General features: G+C 44.9%; 1 protein-coding gene across 1 annotated transcript in view; it reads right to left on the reverse strand.

Annotated features, from left to right (window-relative positions):
* Positions 1–26054, reverse strand: part of LOC124795952 (homeobox protein OTX2-B-like) — a 332264-nt gene that overhangs the window by 195890 nt on the left and 110320 nt on the right. Inside the window, exon 2 of the mRNA XM_047260031.1 lies at positions 4791–4826. Coding sequence (XP_047115987.1) covers positions 4791–4826 — 36 coding nt within the window. The remainder of the gene's footprint in view (positions 1–4790; positions 4827–26054) is intronic.

The following is a 26054-nucleotide window of genomic DNA, read 5'->3' on the forward strand; positions in this document are numbered from 1 at the left end:
GTCAATCCTAAGGGCCCGGGTTCGATTCCCGGCTGGGTCGGAGATTTTCTCCGCTCAGGGACTGGATGTTGTGTTGTCCTAATCACCATCATTTCATCCCCATCGACACGCAATTCACCGAAGTGACGTCAAATCGAAAGGCTTGCACCTGGCGAACGGTCTACCCGACGGGAGGCCCTAGTCGCACGACATTCATTCATGTGATTACTCCTCCCCCTCCCCCAGATTCACCCCGCTAAAAATAGTGTGATGCCTGTTTTTATCGTCAGCTAAACAATTTGCTCGAAAAGCTTCAAAATTGCTCTTATCTCATCGAAAGAGAAAAAGAAATCACATCCCGAAAGACTGTATCACAATACATTTCGTTGTTCATAACCAGCTATCCTCTGCAAAATTTGGCGAAGTTATGTGTTACGCGTGGTTTGATGCCAAACTGTCCTACGACAGAGAGCCTTTTATGGATGTAAGCCAAACTTGTTTTTGTATAGAAACTGTAAAACAACCACGTGATTGTAAAAATATGCCGTATATAACGTTTCAAAGATGTCAAGAAAATTACTGCTTCTCCTGCTTTTTATGATACATATCACCGTAGCACCTGTAAATCATCACTGTAAAATAACAGAAGTATCTAATTTTATGTATGAGGTTCTCGTGTACAGCTTAAAATCCCTTTCTGGGAATGTGTTTGGAATACCAAATTTTCTTTTGTCTTTCCTTCTCATGCCTTCTACAAAATTATTAACTTTAGTTTGTTTGCAGTGTAAGTAACATAAATATTGAAAACAAAAAAGTCGCCTCATAAATACTCAAATCCAAGACATGCGGATCACCATTCTGTACTCTTTCCCCTACGTCGACTGTCAGAAAACTACTCCAACATAAGTGGCTCATGCCTCGCCTGGCTCGCACCAGGAAATGCTACTTTTTCTAAATGCTTGGCCATCTGGATTTCCCAGTTCCGCCACTTTCATTTGTGACCAAGCCCGGAATTATCATTCATTGGGATGAAATCGGCGAAGAATAGTAGGCGCGGTCCCTTGTCAGTAGATATGGAGCAAGTGGCGCAGTCCTGCTACAACAAGCGATAACTTTCGTCTGCCTCAACAAACTAAATAACTGTGCAGTTCTTTATTGATATGAAATACTGTTCACAGTAGGTTAAGAAAAAAAAGGAAGAAGAAGCCCATTACTCGACAACACGATACCACAAACAACACACCAGTTTTCTGACAGTGCAAAGTGTTTTCATGAAATACATGTAGATTTTCACTTGGCCTAATTCTGGTGTTTTGATTATTCACGTGTCGATTGAGGTGAAATAACGCCCACGTAAAAAAAAAACCTTGCCCATTTCTGCGATTTCATGGATGTAAAAAAATGACTGAAACCATGTACAGTACAAGTAGACACATTTGTTTATCCAGCGCCTACAATTTTTGTGCACTACGAACATGACGTGCACGAAATTTAAACCTACGCATCTCTTTCTGAGCACTACCATACGAAATCTAAGATTGAACACATGATCTGCTTAAACCTTTTGAAGACGAAAGCAGCATCACAAGCATGTCACGAGCCAGTTTATCGTATGTAAAACTGACCGGTCTCCCGGTTCTCTACTTGTCTGCAAGTGATACGCATTCCTGGAAACAGACGATTAATCTTGTTATTGTTGAACTGTTTAGCACTGTACCATCTGGACATTTCCCAAGAAATGTGTCTACAGTACGTATATGCGAATGAGTGGTGAAATATTGCTCAACAATGAAAACTCGTTGTTCTTGGGAAAGCGACATGTTTACCAAGCAATGAACTGCGCAGTGCTACAGGCGCCACTTGAATTACACTGGAATCTTCGTTTGTTTTTAACAATTATGGTGCTGTCTTGCGGTGGCTGAATGTACCAATCCAGTGCAAATCCTGTTTACAGAAATTCTCATTTTTATGTGCTCGTCTTTCGATCGAACTGTATTACGGACAACCGAGGCTTAGGAACATTCCTGAAATTGGCAGAAGACTTTGTAAGGACCAGCGTTACCATAGTTAGACGATAAAATGGACGTGTTTTTTTCTGAAGTTTATAATGTACCATGACGGAGTCTACATTTACGTGCGTATTTGCAAGATACTCCAAGATAAGTGACGGAGGGTGTTTCTAGTAGCATCATCCCTTTTCCGCTTCCTTGTTGCGTTTGCTGTTGGTGCATGGGAAGAAAGGTTGTCAAAAAACCCTGTATCAGGTCTAATTTTTCTAGCAGTCTCGTCAGTCATTTAGCAAGACATTTGTGGCAGGAAGCAACATGTTGACTGATTTTTCTTTGAACGTACTCTCAGAATTTTAACAGTAACCATCTCTGTGATCACGGACCCTCTCTTGTAACGTCTGCAACTGCAGTGTGATGAGCAAGTCCGTACTGCGCTTACTAGACAAGCCTCTGAGGAAACGCACAGCTCTTCTCTGTATCTTCACGAATTATTGTATTAATGTTAACACTCAACAATCAGTAGTACTTGAGTTTTGAAAGTTACTGTTTTGCAGATGAATTACGTTGCCTTAGGATTATTTCATTGAATCTCAGTCTGCCATCTGGTATTTCTACAGTTAGTTGTATATGATAATTCCACTTTAGGTCACTCCAGAAGGTCACCTCTAGGTAACATTCGGTTGTTATTGTTTTCGGTGACTTATTGCCAATACTGTATTGGAGGAGTAATGAGTCTATCATTTATGTGCAGTGATATACATTTACTAGCCACAGCTTTACTCGCTTGTGCGTTCATTTGCGCAAATGTTATAAACATCTCCTTGTCTCCCCCCCGCCCCACTCTTGGTCAGACTCCACCTGGACCGTCTGCCCATCCCCTTCCCCCATCTCTCTCAGTCCCCTTCTTCTCTCATCTCTGTCCTTAACCTTATCCAATCTCTGTCCATTTCTTCCTTGCCTTCCTCCTCCCAACTGTCTCTACCCATCTCCCTCCCTCTCCCCCTCACTGCCCATCTCTTCTGCCCTCTCTCTGCTCATCTCCTCCTACACTGTCTTTCTGTCCATCTCTCTTCCCTCTCTCTGTACATCTACATGTCCTCCCACTTTTCTCTCTGTCCATCTCCTCTTCCCCCTATCTACATCAATCACATTCTCCCCCTTTCCGTTACCATCTCCTCCTCTCCCTTTCTCTGTCCTCCCTCCCCACTCTCTGTCTATGCCCTGCTCTGTCTACTCTCTGTCCATCCCCTCCTGCCCTCTCCCTCCCTATCCATCACCTCCTGCCCCCCTCTCTGTCAGGCGTCAGGCCCTCCTCTACCTATCTAAACCAATCTGCTTGTGTAGCCTCTGCACAACCGGTTAATGAAACAGGCTGATACTATTCTCAAAACAATTTTGTCATGCAGGGTAGCCTATATTTCAAGGGCCCACTGGCAGAAAGCCAATTACTGCTCGTATCTCTGCTCTTGCTGAAGCTAGAGAGTTGTAAACCACACAGTACTGATACTCATGAAGTTTGCTATTTGTTTGTCAAAATCGGTTGAAATCGATCCTGATGTTTGGGAGATGTTAGACATACATACACACATACAACCAAACTGATTTGTATATATATACTAGTAGGTTCCCCACAGTTCCACCCACTTGTAGATTTGACACATGTATTGAACATCTCCTCCTCACACACTCTGTGTTTACCTCTTCTTCCCTTTGTCTGTGCATCTCATCTTCCCACTCTTAACTATCTCCTCCTCTCCACTCTCCCTGTCTCTTCATCCCTCTGTCCCCTCTCTTAGACCATCTCCTCCACTCTCTCTCTTTCTGATCATCGTGCGTGGGACCACAATCAATGCGCAGCGGTATGAAGACACTTTGCAGTAACTACGACGCGCTATAAAGTCAAAACACCCAGGAATGCTACTGAATGGAATCATTCTGCTGCTTGTTAACGCCCACCACCACACTGCCAACTGCACAAGGACGGCTACGCTTCAGCGATTTAGTTGGGAAATACTGCAATATCCTCGGTACAGCATGGATCTATCACCGTGTGATTTTCACATCTTCGGCGACCTGAAAAAGACATGTGTTTACGTCCGTTTCAGTCGGACGAGGAAATGCAAGAGTTGGTGCGGCTGTGGATCCGTCAGTTACCGACCGCCATCTACGAAACAAGAACTGATTGTCTTGTTTCCCAGGGGGACAAAAGCCTTAACGCGTATAGTGATCACATTTGTGTGAATTGACTTCATATTCCCGCTGTGGCGGGTGTTTTGTTCTCATTTGATTGCCCCTTATAAGGAATATAAGTGTAGGATTCAGGCCATTTTAACTGTGTTTGTGAGATTCAATTGTCACCTAACAATGGCCTAAGAAGCCGGTTCGTGACCAAATAATATGTCGCAGAACATTAGGAAAGTATTTTCTATTTATTAAAAAATAGTTTTGTAACCTGTTTTCAAGACAACACCCTTTACGTTAACTGATCTTCGCAGTCCTTTGCCGTCTCTGACACAATAGTCATCTTTCAATAGTTGAAGAGCTCCATGAAACTAGCCTTTCGTCTGAAGACTACAACAGCACGCAAGCTAATTCACTGTATTTCTTAAAGAGCGCTGGCAAATTTTTCGTGCCAGCTTCATTGCCGGCGCAAGGCGAGGTGTCGCAGCTGGAGATGGGGTTAGAAGAGTGCGAAGTGGCTGCGGCGGCGGCGGCGGCTCTCGGCTGGCCAAACAAGAGAGCGTGGCAGGCGATGCGGACGCGTGCGCGCCACGTGTCGGCTAATGAAGGCAATCTACTCACCCGGCCGCCAGGCTGTTGGGCCACATGGGGTCGGACCTGCGGACAGCGGAAAACTCATTTCAGTGCAGGCCACACATCTGCGACAGTAATGGAACACACACACACACACAAAAACACACCCTCATACATGCGGGCCCAGGCGCCAAGAGGAAGTCCGGGTCGCCACTGCTGCCGCGACACCTGTACATTAAAAGCGAGGACACAAGTGTGCATGCCGCTGCGCAAGTCGTCAACAGGTCAAGACCTCGCCTCTCTCGTCATGTCTCCGTCGGTGAACGTCAGAATAGAGGAGCTCCACTTCCTACCACAAACATAGTTTTGAAATTATGACACTAGAAATAAAACAGGAAAAGGAATCCTGTAATGTTTGAATACTCCATTAGTAGCGTAGCGCTTGACACAGTCACGTCGATTAAATATTTGGGCCTAGCATTGCAGAGCGATATGAAGTGGGACAAGCATGTAATGGCAGTTGTGGGAAAGGCGGATAGTCGTCTTCGGTTCATTGGTAGAATTTTGGGAAGGTGTGGTTCATCTGTAAAGGAAACCGCTTATAAAACACTAATACGACCTATTCTTGAGTACTGCTCGAGCGTTTGAGGTCTCTATCAGGTCGGATTGAGGGAGGACATAGAAGCAATTCAGAGGCGGGCTGCTAGATTTGTTACTGGTAGGTTTGATCATCACGCGAATGTTACGGAAATGCTTCAGGAACTCGGGTGGGAGTCTCTAGAGGAAAGGAGGCGTTCTTTTCGTGAATCGCTACTGAGGAAGTTTAGAGAACCAGCATTTGAGACTGACTGCATTACAATTTTACTGTCGCCAACTTACATTTCGCGGAAAGACCACCAAGATAAGAGAGATTAGGGCTCGTGCAGACGCTTATAGGCGGTCATTTTTCCCTCGTTATGTTTGGGAGTGGAACAGGGAGAGAAGATTCTAGTTGTGGTATGAGGTACCCTCCACCACGTACCGCATGGTGGATTACGGAGTATGTATGTAGATGTAGATGTAGATATCGGCACAAGTAATGTAATTTTTACCTTCGACATTCAATTTACCTCTCTTTTACTTTGACATAAAATAAATGAAAATGTTTGTGGTACATTTCACTGGTAGCCCAAACTGTAGACTTTATTACTTTACAAATATAATTTTAAGAGATAAACAATAGTTAACAACTAAAAGTTTGTTTGGGTATGCTCGCTGAGTGTCTTAATATTAGGTGGTTAGTGCAGCTTCTCATGGAGTTCCAGTGTAGGCTGTAATTATCACTTCGCAACGAAACTTGGTAAATAAGCTAATGCGATAATGCGGAACCAATATACCCTAGAAAAAAAATTAGTTTCAATTATGACCACCAGGAGCAAATCTGGCGCTGTATACTGTTTGTATTACATCCTCGCTGTCATTTGATAAGTCATAAAGTGAGTGAACAGTATGGCTACCGAGAATAGAGGCCATGTGCTGTTAGTGAAACTATTTTATGTGAACAGCAGCAATTATAGTTCTTCATTGAGAAAGTATAACCGACTGAAAAGTCTGAGGAGAGGCCCGGTATCATTACGCGGTTTAAAGATGATGATGATAATGAAATTCGATAACGCATGAGCCACGGATAGCGCCTGGAAGAGGAAGGTGTCGTATATCGATGGAAGTTATTGACGAGGTCGCTGTTGTCGTAGCTGACCATGCAGCACGTCCCCGGTTAGTGCTAGGGCTCATGCAGTGCCACGAGAATGGACCATTCCATGGTCAACAGCACGGAAAGTTTTGCGATATATATTACACTGGTACCCATGCAAGGTTCACTTGATGCAGCAACTCAAACCTCATGATCCGCAGTAACGTTCTGAATTTGCTCTTCAGCGTCTGGTACGGATCGAAGTGGCCCGCGCAATATTCTGTGGACGAGGCACATTTTACATACAGGGTGCAGTGAATACACAGGACTGCTGAATATTGGGTACTGTTAAACGACGTCTTGTGCACGGAGAGCCATTGCACTCACCACATGTGACTGTGTGGTGTGGATTCGATCCACCTTTATTCTCGGTCCATTCTTCTTTGAAGAGAATACGCCCAGAGGACCCGTCAGGTGTACCGTCAACTATGCACGTTATCAAGCCCTCCTTGTGCAGCATGTGATTCCTGTTTTGGAAGAGCGCAACTGTGTGGAAACCACTGCTTTCATGCGATGGGGGCTAACACCTCATGTCGCTCGCCTAGTGAAAGATCGGCTTAAGGCAACCTTCCACGAATGTGTTATCCCCAGAGGTTTTCCAGATCCACAGTCTGCAAGTTCACCTGATCTGAATCCATGTGACTTTTGGCTCTGGGGATGTTTAAAAGAACGCGATTACCAGTAACACGTTCGGTCTTTACCTGACGTGAAGGCCAGTATACAGAAACACGCTGACACGCTGCTGGCCGGCCGAAGTGGCCGTGCGGTTAAAGGCGCTGCAGTCTGGAACCGCAAGACCGCTACGGTCGCAGGTTAGAATCCTGCCTCGGGAATGGATGTTTGTGATGTCCTTAGGTTAGTTAGGTTTAACTAGTTCTAAGTTCTAGGGGACTAATGACCTCAGCAGTTGAGTCCCATAGTGCTCAGAGCCATTTTTGACACGGTGCTCAGATTCCACCAGAACTCAAATGGTTCAAATGGCTCTGAGCGTGACGAGACTTAACATCTGAGGTCCCCTAGAACTTAGAACTACTGAAACCTAACTAACCTAAGGGACATCACACACATCCATGCCCGAGGCAGAATTCGAACCTGCGACCGTAGCAGCCACGTGATTCCGGACAGAAGCGCCTAGAGCCGCTCGGCTACAGCGGCTGGTCCACCAGAACTGCTGTGAGCAACTGTTGATCACGTCTTTTTACGGATGCAGTATCGCGTCGACGTCATCGATACTCATGTTAAACAAATTGTGTAAGCGGCAGTTAGTAATGAAACCAACGTCATGCCTTTCTCACTTGTTTGGCCTTTTCTGCCCACGTCTCGTTCCTAATCCATTACATACGGAAACATTTCTATATGTCTTTCTCGCATTCACAGCATCATATTTGCACGTGGTGGCCAAAACTGGAGCTATTTTTTATTCCACTGTAAATCGATTTCACATTAACGCTTTAGAATATCTACCAAGTTTCGCTGCCATACGGTAATTACAGCCCATACTGTCTTTCGTAAGTAGCTGCGCTTTAATTATAATCAGCCAGTATAAGTACTTAGTGGGCTTTACTTGTACTTCGACTTTTAGTATTGTGACCCTTCGATTGAGTTAGTAGATGCTAGACTACAAATCCAAAGGCACAGGGTCCGTGACGCTAGCTCGTGATATAATTGTCGCCGACTGCCTGCTGGTAGGGTACAGTCTTTCCATTCGCCGCGACCCTACGATGGGGAGGGGGTGGCGGATACCTCTTCCCTGCCGTCTTTTACCCCCGGGAAAGACCCCCGGTACTCATTTTGACAGGAGGCTCAGTGGATTTGGGGCCTTCCTGGAGGGATTGGTAAGAGTAACAACCTCCGTTCATACGCCTCTACTCAGGATTGAATCTAGAACCACAAGAGTACAATCTAGTGCTCTACCCCCCAAGTACCACCACGGCCACAAGGTACGGCGTGTGATCCTAAATTTTTTTCAGTCACTAAATGCTTTTTTTCAACTACTTAAAGCGATTTGTTAATGTGAATAATGCCAAGTTGCACCATGGTATGAAATCCATGTTAATAGTGTGAGTTGTCCTACGACATGCTGGGTAAATCAGTTCAAAGATCGGAGGAAGGCAAGGGCATTTCACCCTCAGTAGGATAGTGTCTAATAAAGCACCGGTATTCCAACTAACCTTCGAGGTGACGGCAGCTGTATTTACTTCCTACTAGCATTTTGTAGTTTATGCCGTGAAAAAAATGCCCTCATATTGCAAAGACGTTGATGTGGTCTATTCATATGTGTGTGTGTGTCCATCTTAACAGACAAAAGATGTGTGTGTGTGTGTGTGTGTGTGTGTGTGTGTGTGTGTGTGTGTGTGTGTGTCCATCTTAACATACAAAAAAAGATAGCTGAACAACTGCTGCGGCATTCTAGAATATTAAGTCGGCACTGGAAGAAGGAATGTATCTACGACAGTTTTTTTATCCCATTGGATATAAAACACGAATTGTTCTTAACGCCGTCCTCCCGAATGCGAGTTCAACGTCTTCCCTGCAGCATCTCGCTCGCTCCAACGACTTGAAATTGTCCTTCCGATACTCTAATGTAATGTTTCACGTGTGTTTCAGAGCGACACCAGACAAAAATCATCGGAAGGAAGGCCGCTACGACTGTACCAATAAGGAAGTCTCAAGGGGCGACCCACAAGAAAGAGAATGGTCGACTTCGATTTATTGAGAGAATTTTAGGTATGTGTAGCTCGTCCATAAAGGAGATCGCGTACAAAATACTAGAGCGACCCATTCTTGAATACTGCTCGAGTATTTGGGAAACATACCATATCTGATTAGAGGAGGATATCGACGGAATTCAGAAGCGGGCTGCTAGATTTTTTACCGGAAGGTTCGATCAACAGGCGAGTATTAGGGACATGGTTCGTGAACTCAAACGGGAATCGCTGGAAGGACTACAACGTTCTTTTCACGAAAAGCTACTGAGAAAATTTAGAGAAGCGGCGTTTGAAGCTGACTGCAGAACGATTCTACTGCCGCCAAAGTAATTTCCCGTAAGGACCAGGAAGATAAGAGAATTTAGGGCTCTTGCGGTGGCTGATAATCGTTCTTCCCTCTCTTCATTTGCGTGTAGAACAGGAAAGGAAACGACTAGTAGTGATGCAAGGCACCCTCTGCCATGCTTCTTACGGTGGCTTGCGGAATATGTACGTAGATGCAGACGTAGAAGAACAAACGCCAAGGATTTCCGCTAAGATCACGATGGGTGTGTCCAGTGTGGCAACTGTGCTGACTTGGACCAGTTGAAGTCCTCCGCGCTGTGACGTCGCCCTGCAGTAGTGAGGCGACAGCTGGTGGTGTATTTATTTGCGGGCGCTGCAAATATTTATGCTGCGCGTCGGACGGTGGTCGCAGGGAGCGGCGTGCTGCCAACTCGAGTGTTTCTGTTTGGCTGCAGGGCACAGTTGGACAGGACAGGCGCGCGCCGCTGTTGACACGGAAAACACTCCAGCCCACACCTGACGTCCACTCCGGGGCTCTTCAGGCTGTCGCTGCCGTTAGCCGCCCTTTAGAGAGTCCGGAAGCTGAGCGAGGATTAGGAGCGGAGGGGGGCCGGATGTTAGCGGACCCCGCGGAAGCGGAGGACCTCCCGCGCCGTGGCCGCAGGACTTCTGCAGTCGTGTCAGGTGGAGCTGTGTTGGGCACAACGTTATGATTATTCCTCTGCCTGAGCTGAAGGAGATACATCTTCGTCCACATCTGCACTCTGCAAGCCACTGTGAATTGCATTTCAGAGGGTGGTTTCCATTGCACTCGTCATTAGGGCTGCTTTCCGTTCCACTCGCGTACGCAGTGGGGGAAGAACAATAATTACTTAAAAGCGTAAGTGCGCATTGTAACTAGTCTAATAAGAGGTGCGCCCTACCAAAACTAAGGTTCTGTAGTTACCATAAGCGATCTAGGGAAATCATGGAAAACCTAAATCTGGATGACAGGACACTAGTTTGAACCGACGTCCTCCCGAAGGCGAGTCCAGTGTGCTAACTACTGCTCTACCTCGTTCGGTATCTTTCTCTTTTATTTCCTGTAGTATTGGTAGCATTGGCAGGAAAAGAAACATAAATGAATGTGTGAGAGAAACAGGGAGCGGAAGACTTCTTTTTGTTTTTTGTTTTGCACACAGAATCGTAAGTCGTTCACTGTTAGTCCATTATGTATATTATACCCTTACACAATATAAATTGCATTTTATAAGTAATAAAGTTTTATTACTCTTCCCTTTTATGCAACCAAAGGAACTGCTTTTGATGTAGGTACAGGTTTACGGGCACAAACATAAAAAACCACGGAAATTCTTTTTACATGTGTAACAGTTGAAAATGACCGAAGGCTGAAATCTAGATCTTGTAATAAAAGCATATCAAACTGTCCAATGGCGCTTATATGTTTCCGTAAGTGTTATATGACTGGCTCCAAACAGAGAAAAATCATGTGCAGTTATAACTGTTATTTTGTACTCGATAAAACGTTTTTCATCATAAACAAGGACAAGAGTCTGGAAGTTCTTTATAAATGGCAGAAACATGTATTATGTAAGCTCGGCGAAGTATTGAAGCGATATTTGATATTTTTTGTTTACCATTCTTTCGAGGAATTTGCCTTTTATAGCACTGTATGATAAATCTGTAATTTTTTTTAGTTTTACTAAAACAGTCACCTGTTCCATGTTACAAATCAAAAGTTTTCGAATGTAATGTAAATTAAACATTTGACAATTTAATTTTGCTACAAATAATGCTTATTTTTAAGTAACGCACAAGAGGATAATTATGGAGAATAAAAATGTTCCTTAGGTTGTGCGGCTTATTATACAGGGTGTTACAAAAAGGTACGGCCAAACTTTCAGAAAACATTCCTCACACACAAATAAAGAAAAGATGTTATGTGGGCATGTGTCCAGAAACGCTTAATTTCCATGTTAGAATTCATTTTAGTTTCGTCAGTATGTACTGTACGTCCTCGATTCACCGCCATGATTTCATACGGGATACTCTACCTGTGCTGCTAGAACATGTGCCTTTACAGGTACGACACATGTGGTTCATGCACGACGGAGCTCCTGCACATTTCAGTCTCAACAGCAGATTCGGTGACTGATGGGTTGGTAGAGGCGGACCAATTCCATGGCCTCCACGCTCTCCTGACCTCAACTCTCTTGACTTTCATTTATGGGGGCATATGAAAGCTCTTGTCTACGCAACCCCGGTACCAAATGTAGAGACTCTTCGTGCTTGTATTGCGGACGGCTGTGATACAATACGCCATTCTCCAGGACTGCATCAGCGCATCAGGGATTCCATGCGACGGAGGGTGGATGCATGTATCCTCGCTAACGGAGGACATTTTGAACATTTTCTGTAACATAGTGTTTGAAGTCACGGTGGTATGTTCTGTTGCTGTGTGTTTCCATTCCATGATTAATGTGATTTGAAGAGAAGTAATAAAATGAGCTCTAACATGGAAAGTAAGCGTTTCCGGACACATGTCCACATAACATATTTTCTTTCTTTGTGTGTGAGGAATGTTTCCTGAATGTTTGGCCGTACCTTTTTGTAACACCCTGTATACCCTTACGTAGTTTATAGACGGCTGACCGCTCCCAGTTTCAGAGGAATCTAGTAAGACAATGATCGCACTTGCAAACAAAGCGATAAAAATGGGATAACGCCCATTAGGTATTCAACACACCTAACGTGCGCCTTTACGATCTTAACTGACGAAGGATACTGGGAAAACCACCGTATACTACACTTACTTAGCAGTAGCATACGGTAGTTTTACAACTATATGTCTAATGTAGCCCTTACGATGCTAGCGGGAACGATACGAACGGTGTTATAGTACATACCTAGATATCTCGCTTAAAGATGGTTTTTACAACTCTGTAAGCAAGTTATTTCAGAATAGTCTGCATCTATCTTCAAGAGTCTGCCATTTCAGTTTCTTCAGTATCTCTGTGACACTTTTCCATGGTTCAGACAAATCTGTGACTATTTCTGCTGCCCTTCTTTCAGCACATCGAATATCCCTCGTTAGTCCTATTTGGAAAGGGTCCCACACATATTCCACGATGGATCAGGGGAGTGATTTATAACCACTCGTCTTTATAAACTGATGACATTTCCATAGCAGTTCACAAATGAACCGCGTTCTGCTCATTGTTTTACCTACGATTGAGCCTGTGAGATCGTTCCGTTTCATATCCCTACAAACTGTTACACCCAGGTATTTGTAAGAGTTGACCTGTTCCAGTTGTGACTCGTTGACATTGTAGTATAGGATACTATGCTTTTCGTTTTTTAAAAGTGCAGTTTTGCATTTCTGAACATTTAAAGCCAGTTGCTTATCTTTGCATCGCTTTGAAATCTTATCAAGATCCGATTGAACATTTGTGCAGGTTTTTTTTCAGACGATGCTTCATTGTAGATAACTGTGTCATCTGCGAAATTTCTGAGGTTACTATTTATATCATCTGGTAGTTCATTAATATACAACATGATGCACCATAGATTACCCTGAAGCACACTCGAAGTAACATCCACGTCTATAGACAATTCTTCATCCAAGATAATATGCTGCGTCGTCCCTACCTCAGTTCAGTAGCATATTTCGCTTGATACCACATATGAATGTAGTTTCGATAGTGAGTGTAGGTGTGGTAATGAGTTCAGTGCTGAATATTTCGTGACGTTTGAAAGTTTATGGCAGATAGGGACTCTAAATTACATTTTCAGGTCATTGCGAGCTTAGGCATTAGGCTATCCGAGAACGCCTGCACAATTAATGGGTAAGGCAACTGCGAAACCGAGTTCGAGTTCCGTATGGCACAGACTATCTATATTCACCACACCTTCATTACATTACAGGATGAGCATATTCGAACAAATCGCACTGACATCATTCCATGTCGCGACATCTAGATAGATTTCATCCCCATTGATCCTTGCATTTCATTTCAGTGCTTTTAGATCATTTCATAAAAACGATCTTCAATGAAACTTCAAATTGTTTTACGACTGTGTCATAAAACCTATCGTTTTCCTCAGGTCTCTGAATTGACTTACCCAACCAGTTACAAGGAAACCTACATTCTAGCGTAGACATGATGCCGAGCCAATTTATTGATCAGTCAGTATTTGATAAAAGTCATTACGGCCCATCTCGATCAGCAACCCCGTCAGCAGTCACCGTTGCTGTTTATGCATCAATTAATGTTCACGTTTCTCCTGAGAATGACGTTAATGTGTGACAACGCTCTCCTCGCAAAAACGGATCTAATTTGCGGTTGCAGGGTTGCAGGCTGATATGTAGCACTGGATGAAGTCTAGGTTAGATTGGAAGGTGATATGCCGTGAAGCGGTGAGGCCAACGATGTGAATGCGAAATAAAGTTTGTCGGGACAGACGGGTCTGAAGCGTAGACCGAGGTCTACACTAGTCGTTGGCGATATTTACTTCAAGAGCCCGTTAGGGCCAACAGTCAATCCATATTTAAAGCAACTTACACCTATTTACAAATGTTCAAATCTACTGTGTTTACTGGTGTGCTACTCGTATTTTTGTTAGTAGATATCTTCATTTTTCCTTACTTCGCATTACAATTATTGTAGCTGCCAAATAAAGAATGTTTTACAGGAGATTTATGGAAATTTTTATCTACACAGGCAATATCTAATCCTTGCTTTTTAGAGGACGGTCGTAGTTTCTGTGATTGTTTCGGCTGTCATCTGGTATACGAGGAGCGTTCAATAAGTAATACAACACAATTTTTTCTCGCCCGATTTCGGTTGAAAAATTGCAGAATATGTTGTGGGAGGTCGTGGAATATTACCGCTTCAGCTTCTATTGTTACATGAAGTTCGAATAGATGGCGACGCTGTACGTAGCCTTCAAAGCGGCGTCTTTAACGGACATGCGTTCCAAGCAGAGAGCTCTCACTGAGTTTCTTTTGGCGGAAAATCAGAGCATTGGAGCGATCCGTAGATGCTTGCAGAATCTCTACGGAGACCCTGCAGTGAACAAAACCGCGGTGAGTCATTGGGGGAGGCGTCTGTCAACACTGCAATGAGATCGCGCAAGCCTGTCCGACCTTCCGCGCGCCGGCCGGCCGACAACAGTTGGCATTCTGGTAATGTTCGAACGTGCGGATACTCTCACCTGAGGTGATCGACGGATCATAAGCACCTCAGTCCTCAAATGGAATGTGTCTGTTGACAGTGCTGACAAACTAGCACACCAGTTGGAATATTCAGAGGTTTTTACCCTTTGGGTTCCTCACCTTCGACTTCATCTGTTTGGCCCAACAAAGGATGCACTCCGCGGGAAGCAGTGCGTGGATGATGGGAAGGTTATTGATGTAGCAAGCCGTTGGCTCCGACGTCGACGAGTATATTTGTACCACCTGTGCATACAGGCATAGTAAGGTGGTGTGAGGCTGTCGCATTGAACGGAGATCATATTCAAAAACAGGGTTTTGTAGCCAAAAGAATGGGGAATAATACGATGTATTGGAATTCTGAATAAAACCAACCTGCTTTCAGAAAAATTTGTGTTGCATTACTTATTGAACGCCCCTCGTAATTGTAAACAAAACTTCCAAGGCAGGAAGGAGGAAGGCGGGTCTGGAGGAAGGGGTCTCAGCCGCCCTCTACCAAGAACATTACCAAACCCAGGTTGACATGCCGAGCCTGTGAAGAAACGGAATAAGGCTAGGAAAAAGAAGGCCCAGAATTAACAGGTTAGTGGTGAAAGTGCTATGGTGGATGCAATTAAGGAAATAGGTTGGAAATTTTAAAGAAGATGATCAAAATATCTAAGGCCGAAGATAGGTAGGCTTTAACGCATCGTCGACGTCGATACTATTGGAGATGGAGCACAAGTGCTGCTTTTACGGGAATTGACCAAGAAGATTGATCCATTCGCCTGGATGGTGTTTGGAGCCATTGTCGACCTGAATGCAAATCCATTGTCACAACAACGGTGTCACAAGTTCAGCACCTTGACCATTTTGTCACCAAAGCTGGTGTCTGTAATTACATTTCTAACCGCTTACTTATATATACGTACAATAGTTGTACAGCACATGCTGGAAGTTGGGGGATTTAAATGACAATATGTATTAATACTTATAATTGGAAGACGTAAATCCGTGGCCAGAAGGCAAGTAAAATGGAAGATGGTAGTTAGATACGAACTAGAATGCAGCCTGTACTGTTGCAAGCCGGCACCCAGCAAGACACTACGAAGAAAAAGAAAAAGATGTAGCCTCCGTTTGCTTCATCTGAAAAGTAAGCTCTCCACGCTCATAAATAGTTTATGGGGATAAACTGCCTGCCAAAAATTTGAAGAGTCCAGAGACATGATCGGATATAAATGCAATTTCATACACGTGCACACCACCGGGGAGGGGTAGGGGATACGTAAATCATTAGAGTTGCAATTCTGTGTGACAGGTAAAAAGGTCACCAGAAAGCGTTAGTGATGTTCATGTTTAGTATTGTTAGCAGTCCTCGTAGGGTGTATAACAGACACGAACAGCGCGGGTGTCGAGTGGTCACTGTGGAAGACGCGGAAATGCCCCATACTCGTGGGATACACCGTTATCAGCACCTGACAGAGATTGTAGGGGGCCTCATTGTGTGTGTCTCCATCTGACAAGATAGTCGAATCGTACAATATCCATATCTGTGGGACATTCGGATGTCACAATGGCCCACGTAGGATTGGATCTAAGGGGAGAGATACCGGTTGTCAAGCTTCCGGTTGACCACGCCTGACCATCGCAAGGGGGGGGGGGGGACGTTTTATTGTGCACGGGCACATCCTAACCCTTTCACACCTGCACCAGCCCGAAAACAACTAATGAACTTCCTGCGGCATTCTATGTCGTCCCTCACCATTGATGGGAGACTAGCAACAGTCGGATAGGGAATTTTCGTTCGATGCGTAGGCTTCCGTTAGCACCACAACACAGACGGCCGTTTTGAGTTTTGCCGTGTGTTGGAAGCGTGGACTGATGACGAATGGTGTCGTATTTTGTTCAGCGTTGAATAGTAGTTCGCCACTATCCTGATGGACCATCGTCGGTGAGTATCGCGCTGATCTGAGGATAGGTCCCTTTGTTTCAGTGTTGTAGAGAAGCACAGAGGTGTTACTCCTGGCGTCGTAATAACTCCAGGTCACGGCTGGCAGTGACTGAGGAAACTTTGACGGTACAACGGGACGTCAGGGACATCCTGCCTCCTCGTGTATTACTCATCTTGCTTCTTACGACAGCAAAATATTTGTCCACACATGGCACGTGTCTCTGTGAACTGTCTACGTGATGATGAGGTACTCCAGTGACCAGCATGATCCTGAGATCTGTCTACGATAGAACATATATGAAACCAGCTTGGACGTAAGCTCCATGACAGTGCCATAATGGAAAATATCAAGGACCATTTGCAACTCCTGTGGGCCAGCTTGCCTCAGGAGAGGAGACAACGGCTTCATGCTACTCTTCGCAACGGAAAAAGTCCATACATCCAGGGCAAGTGTGGTACAATATCATTCTGATAAGCGGGTTCTCACTGCCAAGTTCTTTGTAAATTTGACTCAATGATGTAATGAATAAAATAACATAATTACCCTCTGAAAGCGCGAAGTTTCATTTCGGTTCATCCATCGAACGCTTATGTTGTTTGCTTTTCGTATACAGGGTGATCCAGTTGCCCTTACTGATAGGTTTTATGCAACCCGCAGAGCCTTCAAAAACCACGTGCGAGATTTTCATGTTCTCTTGCTTGCTACGCACCATGGTTAATCTAGTTAAATTTTGTACTGGGATACGTTTTCGCTAGAGGCTGTAGTTTTCGAATTATTCAAGACATATGCTTTTGAAAGTCACTTTGTTAGGCTTTTCTTGAAAAGTTCGAAAACTAAAACCTCTAGTGAAAACGTATGTGAGTACAGAAGTTAACTACATTTAATTTTGCTAGAAAGAAGTCCTGTTAATTTTTTCTATGGGAATGATAGTTTGAGCATAGCGAGCGAAAGAAGTGAATATCTTGTACGTGGAATTCGAATGTGTTGTGGGTTGTATAGAGCCTATTGATGGGGGCAGCTGAATCACACAGTATGATTTAAAGAGACAGTGATGAAAACATTTACGGAAACAAATGCACAACGATGACCACCCGAAAGATGCCGTCGCCTTCAAATAGTGGCTGTAGGTATGGTAGGCACCCGACGTTGCTTGGAAGCCCGAGCGGGAGCACTGAGTTGCATTGCGGTGCGCGGCTCTTGGCTGCACAGCCAAAGCGGCCGTTGCTGGGGCTGCGCCGGTTTATCGCCTCTGACCACCAATTCAGATGGAGAGCAGTGAAGTGGAGTGGGCGGAGGAGCTGCGTGGTGCGTGACGCACGCAGCGTAATCCGCGCCCTCGAGCGCGCCTCGGCGGTCACTGTAGGGCCCAGATTACTGCGCTTGCGGGCGCAGCGGCGCGGACGCGAGGGCCGGCGCTGCCGCTAGGGCTAGGGCTGGGCTAGGGTTGTAGGGATAGCAATAAAGAGGCCGCCTGCTGCGCTCCCAAAACCTCGCGCTAACAGGTGGCCCGAGAGCTGCGCAAACAAAGCCGCTCCTCATCAACTCGCCAGCCGCGTTCTTGCCATTCGTACGCCGCGATTCCGAGAGCGACAAGTGGCCGCTCCCCGCCTGCCCTTGGTACACTACAGCTCACTTGGAATTTTGTCTTGTGGACTCTATGCGTCGCCTTCTCTGCAGGTCAGGCGGCACGCCTAGCCGCGGGCGCGATTGTGACCCAGGCGCCACACATCACTTTCAGTCCACCCAGGCCCTACCTTGTGAGTAACCTGTTTGTTCATTTTTGTATTCATGTAGGCAAGGGCGGACCCAAGGTCCTACATTCAGTGTAGATTGCCGTCACCAACAGTTTTAACGCGCCACAGAGACCTTTGACTTTTCCGACAGTCTTGTTATACAATAAAATTTTCAATCTACAGCGGAGGATTCATTGATATGAAACTTCCTAACAGATTAAAACTGGTGGAAATACAGTTGTGAGAACAGGTCGTGAGTAGTGCTTGGGTAGCTCAGTTGGTAGAGCACTTTCCCGCGAAAGCCAAAGGTCCCGAGGTAGAGTACGGCTCGGAACACAGTTTTAATCTACCAGGAAGTTTCAGTCTTTTTCCTGCTCTTTATCCCCTACTTTCACAGGATCTGGGTATTCCAATGTTAGTCATAGAGGCTGGTCGGATGACCTTCCTGTGGTCAACCCCCCCCCCCCCCCCTCCGCCTTGCCCACCCCCCAAAGGAACGGAATTTATGTACACCTGTTAAGTGACCACATCTAGTGTTATCCATGTGAAAGTGTGCGGCTGTCTACGATGACGAACGCATGTCTGCAATCTGTGGATAATCCACCGCATAAGTAGGGAGAAAGTAGTCAGATTCAGCTTCAGTAGCTTCTGCCTACATGTGAGAAGCCAGTCACTTATTTTTTTCTTAGTGTGGGATCTTTCCCTTCCGGTTGGGCTTACTCAGTTTCCTGTGATTTGTCTGTACGACCTGTACACTCAAGAATCATATCGGATTTGTTGCGTCAGCAGCCGTCCGTTGTGGCCGATCGGTTCTAGGCGCTTCAGTCCGGAACCACATGGCTGCTACGGTCGCTGGTTCGAATCCTGCCTCGGGCATGGATGTGTGTGATGTCCTTAGGTTAGTTAGGTTTAAGTAGTTCTAAGTTCTAGGGGACTGATGACCTCAGATATTAAGTCCCATAGTGCTTAGAGCCATTTGAACCATTTGTGTCTGCAGGCACAGTCAGCACCTGGTTGGAATGTTTGTTGCAACCGGTCAGGGCTCAAGCCTATCTACGTCAGCCGTCTCTCAGGTAAGGAACAAGGTAGTGTTCTGTGGCAAACGTAGCTTGTAATTTTCTTTATCCTTACCATTTCCTAGTTCTTAGTTTTCTTATTACTTTAGTCTCCAAATCTTGGCAGAGGAACTTGGAAACTGATAAAGGTACCGTAAAAACATAAATGCCTTTACTAAAATTTCTTGTGTGAATGTGGGAGGAAGGAGGGGAGAAGGGAGGTTAATTCCATCTCCTCTCCCTTTGTATGCGCGCCTGCACGTAAACGTGTTCCAAACCCTGTACAGATGTACACTTAAGTAATGGAGACTTACATACAATTAATATACATAAGGGAACACAAGAAGGATATAATGGCATAATATCATTCCTTTTTCTTTTGTTTGACCTTGCATTTCATGCAACAGATATTCAATTGATAACACAGACACACATGCTGATGATATAAAACAATGACTGGAACAAAGTAATAGTTCCAAGGTTTACGGATCTTACATCACATCATGTATCCTCTAAGACTTTCGCGGTACCATGACTGAATGAATCGTCAAAGTTTCGAACAGCGCAATTGAGCTACAGTTCTCGACCTCTCGAAAACTATCACCGTCGTCATCTTCAGGAGTTAAGGCTTCCGAAAGCTCAACAATTATCACACATTTGTTGTTGCTTGAAAAAGCGCTATGATTATTTCGGATCACATCATTAGAAAGCAGTTATTATCACCAGAATACCTCCAGGCGCATTATGGATAGTGCAAACACTGGCAAATGTCTCATAATATACAAAAAATCTAAAACAAATAACCCACAATACACAATAATCTTAGCATACTCTACTGTCAGTCCATACTGGAATCACTCAGAGCCGTCAAGAAGGGGTATCCAATCGTAGTGACTGGAGGTGAAACGCTCTCTTAAATACGGAGGTAGAAATGTAAACTCAAGGCCGAAGATAAGGATTTACAAACCCGTCGACGACAGATTGACTTGTCGAGCTTTCATTGGCCTAGGTGAAAAAGGACTCTTCCATTGTGAAGACTGCTGCTCAGTTTAAGAGCCAAAGCAATAAAATTAACTTTCGTAGACAGTGACAACCTCTGCATAGAAGTTTGGATCGTCTTGAAGCAGTTGTTCGAGTTCTCTGCAGGCTTCCGCACGATGGTGCTTCTGACCGTCTTGAAACAATCGTGGCACGAGGTTCGCCGAATTCATTCCCACGTTCAGTTCTTCCGACAGAAAGCGTTCACATGCACCATAACTTATTTCCAAGGTGTTGTGGAGGCCGTGGGTGGTCTGCCCTCGATCTTGCAGAAACAAGTCTCTCACGTTTTGAATATTTTTTGTTGTGTTGTGTGATAAGTTGATTTTCACCTGTTTCTGAAACTGTGTTAGCAGTCGTTAGTCTCTGTCTGACCTAAAGCGTGGTCACCAAAAGCTTGCTTCAACAACTGGATTTGGTGAGTTTCTGCTGTGGTTTTCCAAAATTTAAAACGATGTTTTATCCCGACACGCAGCTTCTTCAGGTCAGAAATCGCAAAAAAGCAAAGTCATGCAAACACGTAAACGGAATATCATCACTAACAACAGCTAACCAAAGCACTCAACTCATAGTCGTTTGTCACATCGACCCAAGAAAGACACGTGTGAAGCCACGTAGCTGCATTGCAGTGTATTTGTAGCCGTTTGAGTACCACCTCGTGAGGAGACCGCAGCGAGTCAGTGCGAGGCAGAGAAGTCAGTGACGGGCGGCTTTCGAGTGGAGCAGTGGCACACTGAGAGAGCTCGCCTAATCGCCGCCCATTGTGCGAGGTCCTCATCCCCTGGAGGGCCGGCAACCCGCGACGCTCAGATGCTAGCGCCTACGCTGCCAGCCAAGCGCCTCGCGCCACGCACCGACTGGCCCAATGTGGCGATCGCAGCTCAGCTGTCATATTTTATTGACGGACAAATATCTTCTACATATTTTTTCGGGATACTGTATCATCAAAAGGAGGCAAAAATGTCAAGAAATCTGCAACGAAAATGGATCGATGTTAATCACCATTTTTGATTATGTTAAATGGTGTGGGCAAAACTGTGGGTAAGAACGCAGTGACTTGAGACTCCATGTGTATCAATCCCAATAAAAAGATTATTTTTTTAACTGTTGCTGGAAAATGAAGTCGAAATCCAACATTGTTACCCAACTGAATAAAATATAAAAATAACCAAGGAAAATGAATTACTTATCTGTGCAAATGGGCTAAAATTATAGCGTTGTAAAATAAATCTACACTAGCATCAGAATTTGTCAGATAAATTATTCTAAAAGACTTGTCTACAATCATTACTCAGGGTGTAAAACATCGTATTTCAAAAACAACGACGACGCATCTAACAATCTAAACAAATTTCAAACACTTTGTAAGAAGAAACAACAAAACAGAGAAAATAAAGAGGACGCATAAATTAAAGGAAGTGTTATTTTCTGCGATGCCATTCTCTCCGTTTTTTTTTTTTTGTTTTGTTTCGATAGTTTCCTACGTCGTCATCGTCGGCATCTCACTGCCATAACTTGTTGCTGTGGTTGCGTTTTATACGTACTTATGGGATGAATTACGATGGCGATATTTTACGCAAAGTCTCAAGAATTTACGTGTAATATCAGAGATAACGTCGATACTGCTTTGGAAAGATTCTGATAGCGTCAACACTCTTGTTGGAAAGTAGTCAACTCGGCACATTACTCTGGAGCCTCTCATTCTCAGAAAACACAACATATGTTTCATGGCACCAAAATTCTGCCTCATGTATGGAGTCCCGGCAGGATTTTGTCTTCCAAACCTTTAACCTGGTCAGCGGCTGAATCCTCCACGAAATATGGTACTGGGTACTAGAAGTCTCCCTTCGCAAACATCTACGTAATCTTTGGTAACGTAAGTAAATTCTTGTCATATTCACATGATGCCGTCACGATATATTTCGGTCGACTAATACATACAAAATGCTAGCACAGCACCAGCAACGATACCCACCTCCTATCGATGAGGGCGGAAAGCTCATCATTCGGACTTACAGAAGCGGGAAAAGAGACAATTTCAAATAAGACTTTAGTTCCACAAAATTGGTACAAGTAGTTCCTTAATTTGTGAAAGCGAACATAGATATTAGTACGGAAAATAGATTTTACAGTATGACTCTGGATCGCAAATCATTATTTTTGGAAATATCGCTGTCGCTTCTTTCTATAGTTCACAAAAGACAAGTTGCAAAAACATAAAACTAATGCTGTTCATAAGTAAAGTGGTCACATTACAAAGAATTCGGGGAACTGCATCGTCTGAACGAGTGATATTGACTTTAAAATGCACGAAAAGTTTCAGCAGCGAATGTAGGGAAAGAGGCTCGCAACTTCGACTGCAGAGGTACTTGTCACGTAAAACTGCACGTCTTCAGTGTGCCAAACAACACAGAAACTGGACAACTGCTGACTGGAAGTGGGTAGCGTAACACAACGAGTCCCGATTTTGCTTCTTTTCAAATCGAAATAGGAAGGAGAAACTTCATACAAGAACTCCAAGAATTAATCTCATCAAGGAGACCTTCTGCTAATACCGCGCAACATTTCTTCTAATCTTGATAATGGCGTAAATTCGACGATGAAGAGAGTTCAGTTATGTAATATCCACCTGAAGGTACCCAGTGATGACTGCTTCCCGAAAAGCTATCTAATTGTGGATATGCTGACTGCTACATTTCCACCGCTGTTCTAAATAATTCCAGGCATTTTCTGTGGGATTAAGATTGGATGGTTTAATGAGCTAACAGGATAAGTTTCAAAACAGGAACGTATGCTTCCAGTTCTGTGAGCCGTTGTTATCTTGGAAGACGGGAGAGTACGCAGATCACTAACCATAAATATGTACAAGAAAAGGGAATACCTGCTGACCGACAATATTGAAATAAAAACCTTGGTTCATGTTCATAGCAACCTTCCATTGTGTGTATATATGTGTGTGTGTTCGTTTATGAGACACACACACACAGAGAGAGAGAGAGAGAGAGAGAGAGAGAGAGAGAGAGAGAGAGAGGGAGGGAGGGAGAAAGCGTTGCACTGTTATTTCTGTCACGATAGTCCTATAATCTTGCGTACTTCTCTATATCTGTTATACAAAATTTATAGAGTTCATTATTTTTTGCTGTAAAATTATGCCCAACGCACATTGTTTGTTCATGGTGCTGAAGAAGCACCACCTGATCACAGCTACGTACTGCGTCTAACTTAGTCCTTGTTCTGACCAACTACTTCTACAATTTGTGCTTATCCTGATAATTTATATGTTATTGGTTGGTTGTTGGTTCATTTGTGGGAGGGGACCAAACAGCTAGGTCATCGGTCCCATCGGATTAGGGAAGGATGGAGAGGGCTGTCGGCCGTACCATTTCAAAGGAAACATCCCGGCATTTGCCTGAAGCGATTTAGGGAAATCACGGACAACTTAAATCAGGATGGCTGGACGCAGGTTTGTACCGTCGTCCCCCCGAATGTGAGCCCAGTGACCTAACCATTGCGCCACCTCGATCGGTAATTTATGTGTGCTTTCCGATCCTGACTGATCCATATCACGAGCAAGTAACAACATTGCCAGAAATCTGTAACGCATTATTATGTATATCCTGCATTTACAGGTGCACCGTACCTCAATATCATGTCCAAATTGTCATAAGATTCCATGTATCAGCGACTTTCGTTCGTGTTGTCACAACGTTTCGATGAATTTCTACCAGTCATCTTCAGGTGATGATGACTTCGCCTGCGTGGGAAATTCGTCGAGACGTGCGACAACGCGACGCCACGGCTCGGACGGTAGCCCGAGGAAGGTTCTTCGTAGCATAGAGCGTTTTCATCAGAAAGTGAACGCAGATAAATGTAATGCGCTATTCCCTGGTCGACGGCAAAGAGAGTGGGGAGGCGCGTGTGGAGCCGTCGGCGCCGCGCTGTCAGGTGTCGCCTGTGTATCGCGTGTTAGCCCAGCGTCGCGGCGCCCAGCGGGGCTTCCCACCACGAACGACGCCCGGCGTCAGCGTCATGTAGCCGGCAGGTGGTCCCTCTGATCCCACTGTCCTCTAGCATGAAAGACACTGATGAGCCAACACGTTATGACCACTGGCCACCACGAAGTTGGATACCGCCTGGAGGCGTTGTGAGCACATGACGCGTTGACAAAAATGTGCAAGCGGAGCAAGCACTGATGGGAGATCACCCTAGCGAAGATATGGCTGTAACTGGGAAAATCCATTGAGATACGTGACTTTGACAAAGGGCAGATTACTATTACACAGAGGCTGTGAACGAGTATCTCGAAAACTGCGAAACTGTACGAATGTTCACGCGCTATTGTCGTGAGCATCTACGGAATGATACAGGACAGTGAAACTACCACTAGCGCTAAATACCTGGAGGTCCACGACTCTTTACAGAACGTAGGTTTCGGAGACTTGTCTGCTATGTTAAGTAGGATAGACGGTGGCATCTCTCCCGAAAGAGCACAACGCTGGAGCGCGCTCAAGTGTTTTGGAGCACGCCGTTCATCGTACATTGTTAAAAATTGAGCGCCGCAGCAGATCACCTCCATGTGTTCAAATTTTGAGACAAGGACGTTGTCAATTACGATTGCAGTGGGAACATGGCCATCGGGATTCGGCCGTTGATCAATGGAAACGTGTCGGATCTTCGGGTGAATCACATTTTTGCTATACTAGATCGATGGTCGTCTCTACAAACGCCGTCATCGAGGTGAACGGCGGCTCGAAACGCGCAGCGCGCCACGGACGCAGCCTGGTAGGAGCAGTATTATGCTATGGGAGACATTCTCCTGAGGCTCCATCGGACCTGTGGTAGTAATGGAATACAGACTGACAGCTGCGAACCACCTGCATCCATTCATGCATGTTGTCTTACCTGACGGCGATGTAACCCATCTGGGTCTCTATCGGGCGCCATCACAGCGTACACAAATTAGCGGCCCGTTATTTAAGCGAATTGCGTGATCTGTGCAAAGGCATCTAATGACACATACATCTACAAACCTACCAACAAACTGTCGGATCCTTGATACGCAGAATCAGTGATGTATTTCATTCCAAAGACGGGCAATCAAACAGTTAAGCAAGTGGTCATAATGTTTTGGCTCATCAGTGTACTTTGTGCTGCGGTGCACTCGTCTATCCGTTTAGACGCTCTGAACTATAACGTAACTGCCACCAAAGGCCTATAGGTAGAGGACTGTGCTGATATCTGCGGGTTTATTTGCTCATATGTCCGCCTCCCTAGGCCGGTCGTATGTTGGCAGGGTATTCAGACAGGGGGCTAGTCACTCTCTGTAGTAAAAGGACTGAGTGCTGCACTGACCGATGGAAGTTCACAGGTGACGTGAGACAACTGCACAGAAATGACGACGAAAAATGATGAGATAGACAGCCAGAACGATTACAAAAAATGTGGTCAGCGTAGATGGCTGCCTCCTTGGTAGGAGGATAGGTGCGGAGTGTAATCAAACTCGTGCTGCCATTTGAGGAGTTACTTGATTGAAAGTCGGCAATAGAAACGGAGAACGGTGTGCTGACTATATACTCCTCCACACCACACCTGTATGATGCCGCCTGGCAGAAGGTGAC

Source organism: Schistocerca piceifrons, chromosome 4, assembly GCF_021461385.2.
Source record: "Schistocerca piceifrons isolate TAMUIC-IGC-003096 chromosome 4, iqSchPice1.1, whole genome shotgun sequence".
Taxonomy (NCBI): Eukaryota; Metazoa; Arthropoda; class Insecta; order Orthoptera; family Acrididae; genus Schistocerca; species Schistocerca piceifrons.